General features: G+C 52.1%; 1 protein-coding gene across 1 annotated transcript; it reads left to right on the top strand.

Moving 5' to 3' along the window:
* The first annotated feature begins 200 nt into the window (after nucleotides 1-200).
* Nucleotides 201-3589, top strand: KLK7 (kallikrein related peptidase 7). Its single transcript, XM_028165935.2, is given in 6 exon segments — nucleotides 201-273; nucleotides 751-907; nucleotides 1170-1309; nucleotides 1312-1401; nucleotides 1621-1757; nucleotides 3434-3589. Coding segments are annotated over 6 exon segments (753 nt in total).
* Nucleotides 3590-4404: the final 815 nt, after the last annotated feature.

Here is a 4404-nt window from a genome sequence, read left to right as displayed (position 1 = left end):
GAAGGAAGGAGAACCCATTTAAACACACTAAGAGGAGGGACTTCCCAGATTCCTGGGTCCCAAGGGGAAGGACTCCTGGGTCTGAAGGAGGAGGGGGCTGGGGGCCAGGACTCCGGCTTCCTGAACTCTGTCCTTCTCAGCCCCAGCAGAAGAGACCCTTCCTCTGCCTGGCAGCCCCTGAGAGACTCAGAGAAGCCACCATGGCAGGATTCTTTCTTCCACCCCCGCTGACCCTACTGCTGTCCTTAGCCCTGGGATCTGCTACACAGGAAGGCGAGGGCCAGTCTGGGAGGGCTGCCCTAACCCTTGGACCTCCCATCATCCCCAGTGACCCTCTTCAAGGGCCCCTCTCTCCAAGGGGTCCCTGAGTCAGGACCTCCCCCTGCTGCAGCAGCTTCCTCCCTCAGAAGACAAGACTCTTCTGCCTCCTGCCTCCTTTCTTCCTGCTTCCTTCTGACTCCTGGGGTCTCTGTGCCCCCCCAGGCCCTGTCTTCTGCACTCAGGGTCTCTCCTATCAGCTTCTGTCGTCACCCCCAGACAGACAAGGTGCTCCTCCTGGGTTTCTGAGCCGGCTGCCTCTGTCTCTCTCCATCTCCATCTCCTGCTTTCTCTGCGCTGTTCTCCATTTCTGCCTCTGCATTTCTCCCTGTCTCTCTGTCTGTCTCCACCCCTGTCTTCAAATCCCTCCGCTGCTGACTCAGCCTTCCTCTGAGGCTTACTACCCATGCTTTTCTCCATGTCTCTATCCAGCCCAGGGTAACGACAGCGAGAGGATTATTGATGGAGTCCCATGTCTAAGAGGCTCCCAGCCCTGGCAGGTGGCCCTGCTCAACAGCAACCAGCTCCACTGTGGCGGCGTGCTGGGCAACGCGTGGTGGGTACTCACTGCTGCCCACTGCATGATGAGGTATGTGGGCAGGGGTGCTCTGAGCACTTCCAGCTCTCCCTCTGGGTCCCTGCCCACCCCCGCCAGTCTCTGTTCCCCGCCCCGGGTCTCTGCCCCTCTCTCTGGGGCTCTGTTCCACCGCCCCCCGTCTCTGCCTTCCCCACTCTCTGGGCCTCTGTCGTCGTCCCCCACCACCGCCCAGGATCTCTGTTTTTCTCTCTCTAGGTCCCTGTCCCACTCTCTCACTCACAGTGACTCTATGAATGTCGCTCCCTTCTCCCAGTTCGTACAACGTGCACATGGGTAGTGAATACCTGGGAAGAGGCCAGAAGATCGGGGCCACAATGTCACTCCGCCACCCCGACTACTCCACACAGAGCCAGGTTAATGACCTCATGCTGGTGAAGCTGAAGAGGCGGGCCAGGCTGTGAAGAAAGTCAACCTGCCTTCCCGCTGTGAACCCCCTGGGACCACATGGACCGTTTCTGGCTGGGCCACCACCACCAGCCCTGTTGGTGAAGCTCCCACAGTGACCCAGGAGCCCCAGACCCTGAACCCCTCCCCCCTCAGACCCCGGAGACCAGGACTCAGGTCCTTTTTCAGGATCCTAATGTTGAGCACCCCAGCCCCCTCCTCCTTCAGGGTCTAGGATCCTGGACCCCCATCCTCTCCCCATCAGGACCCACGGATCCACAGGCCTCTGACTGACAAGCCCCCCCCGCCCCGTCTTGCAGCGACCTTTCCAGAGAAACTCATGTGCACGAATGTCGACATCATCTCCTCTGGAGACTGCAGGAAGGTTTACAAGGACTTGCTGGGAAATTCCATGCTGTGTGCTGGCATCGCCAACTCCAGCACCAATGCCTGCAACGTGAGACCTCCTTCCTCCCCTGCCCTGGGTCCCTGGCTGCTTCATCTCAGCACAGAGCCCCATCGTCCCCCTCTATCCAGAATCTTTGCACCTGACCTTGGCACTGAGCATTCCCTCATCACCACCCCCGCCCCACCCTAGGCCCAGCTTTCCTAGCTTTCTCTACCCCCTTCTCTGCTCAGGTCAGTAGTGGCAGCCCAGTGGGGGCTGGTATGGCCCTGAGGATGAGGCAGAAAGATGAATGGGAGGGGCTGGGGATGGGCAACACGCGGCCAGGATTAGGGGAAGGCGAGTGAAGCCTTGACTTCAAACCCAAACTTTAAAGGGGAGGGGGTGCCCAGAAAACTCAGTAATCAAGATAAATCACATTCTAATGCAATATTTTTTAAAAAATCTATGCAAAAGTCCACGATGAACAAAATGTCAGAATTTTCAATAAAGAGCCATCAGTCTTACTGAATTTCCCACTTACCTCAGGCTTCAATAAGTCTCAGCACAGCCCTGTACTGACCCTTTATCTAAAATTGGGATACTGTGTTCATCATGGACTTTTTCATATTAAATTCAATTTTAAGGTATTGCAATAAAATACTATTTATTGCAATTACTGAGACGGTGTGCCCGAAGTTAATGTCTCACTCACCTCACTTGGGTCCTGGTCCTGGGCAAAGAACTGTCTCTCCTCTCCTCTTTGTAATCCCCTCCCTGTCTCTGAACATTACCTTCCCACATCTCCCTTTACACCTAATTTCATTTCATTCTTTCCATCAGTGTTGCCACCCACCCCCGCCCCCATTGGCTGTCTGCTTCTGTCCCTCTTTTTATTTGCCTACCTCTCTGCCCCTTTCTCCAGCCCCTACACTACTGTTTCTCTGTCCTCCTTCTCCTCCTCCACCTTTCTTTTCTCCATCCTTTGCTTTACCTCTCTTCCTCTTCTCTGTGACTCTCTCCCTTTCCTTGTCTCTCTCCCCGTAGCCCCACGCCTTTTGCTCTCACCCGCACCCTGAGCTGTCAGGGGTGGTGGGAGGGTAAGCGTTAGGGGTGGGGTGATGGGACAGGAATGTGTGTCCTAGAGAATGGGGCATCCTTCTCTCGCCCTAGTGAGGGCCGGCTTCATGAATGTGCAAGTTGTACAGTGACACAGGGTCCCACACTCAGGAGAGTCCCACCCTTGGTTTAAAGCACTCCTGTTGCCCTCTTGAAATTCTTAATACTTTCTGAGCGAGGGAGCCCACACTTTCATTTTGCACTGGGCCTTATGAATTGTGTCATCAGTTAGGCCCCTGATTTCCAAGACCACCCTGTCTCTCTTTCATGCCCGTGTATCCATTCCCTGGAGACAGTGGTCCTTCTCCCATGGGCTTGGTGCTGAGTCCTCAAAGATGGGGAAGAAATGGGGCTCTAACCCCCCCGGAAGCCCTGCCCCTTCCCTGTGATTGGTCCCATTGGCCGGGGCTCAAGCCAATGTCTTCAGAGAACGTGGTTTGTCTTCTCCATGACGGCCCTAATTCCTGCTCTACTATTGGTCCCCAGAGACAATGAGTCTCTCCCCATTGGCCGGGGTGGAAGCCCAGGGTCTGGCAAGACAAAGACTGACAACCGTGGGGGTGTATGAGACAGAAGTGGGGGCGGGACTTCACGCTGAAGCTGAAGCTAATTTGCTTTGTCCCCTCCAGGGTGACTCAGGGGGACCACTGATGTGCAAAGGTACTTTGCAAGGCCTGGTGTCCTGGGGACTTTTCCCTTGCGGCTAACCCAGCAACCCAGCTGTCTATATCCAAGTCTGCAAGTACGTCGATTGGATAAATGACACCATGAGAAAGTATTGCTAATCTCTCCATACTCCCATCTCTCCATCCCTACACCCTGAACAAGAAATTCACAGATATAAGGACATCGATGGTCTACAGTCACACTTGACTTGACTTTTCCTCAAAGACATATCAAAACCTCAACAATACGCCATGTGTGTAAGTCAATCAAATCAGCAGGGACTTAAAACCAAAACAAGAAACACAAAAACCTCAGTGCTGGTAAAGAGGTAGTGAGACCAGCACTCTCGGCCACTGAAACTGTAAATTCATACGATTTTTATGGAAGTTGATTTGGCAATGTGAATCAGGACCCTTGTTCTCCACCTTTGACCCAGTAATTCTAGTTCTAGGAAGATACTACTAAAAATAAAAATCCAAAATGTGGAGCAAGGTTTGCATTTATCACAACAATATTTATCATAGCAAAACAGTGGAAACACTGAATATGCCCAGAGTCAGTGGAGTGTTTAAGTAAACAATAGGCTAGCTTGAGACAAGGATATTATGAAGCTGTTAAGGATAATAATTATGCAGGATTGTTAGTGTTATGCAAGGATGTTTATGCTATGTGATGTTAAATGAAAAGAGGAAGATACAGAAATATATGCGTATGTGATCCTTGCTATGTAAAATGAAAATATTCACAGAATAAAACCTGAAATCATGTGTACCAAACTGCATACAGTGGTAGTCATGGGAAACTAGCCTGCTTCCTTCCATTTACTTTTCTGTGGGTATGCACTTCTATAACCTGAAAAAAAAAAAAACAGTGGAAAAGCTCTGGAGATCTAAGGTGAAGGAGAGGAGACCCTTAGAGAGGAAGACAGGAAAGA

This window comes from Balaenoptera acutorostrata, chromosome 19, assembly GCF_949987535.1.
Source record: "Balaenoptera acutorostrata chromosome 19, mBalAcu1.1, whole genome shotgun sequence".
Taxonomy (NCBI): domain Eukaryota; kingdom Metazoa; phylum Chordata; class Mammalia; order Artiodactyla; family Balaenopteridae; genus Balaenoptera; species Balaenoptera acutorostrata.
Note: the sequence above shows the minus strand (reverse complement) of the source record. Positions and strands in the feature narration are given on the sequence as shown.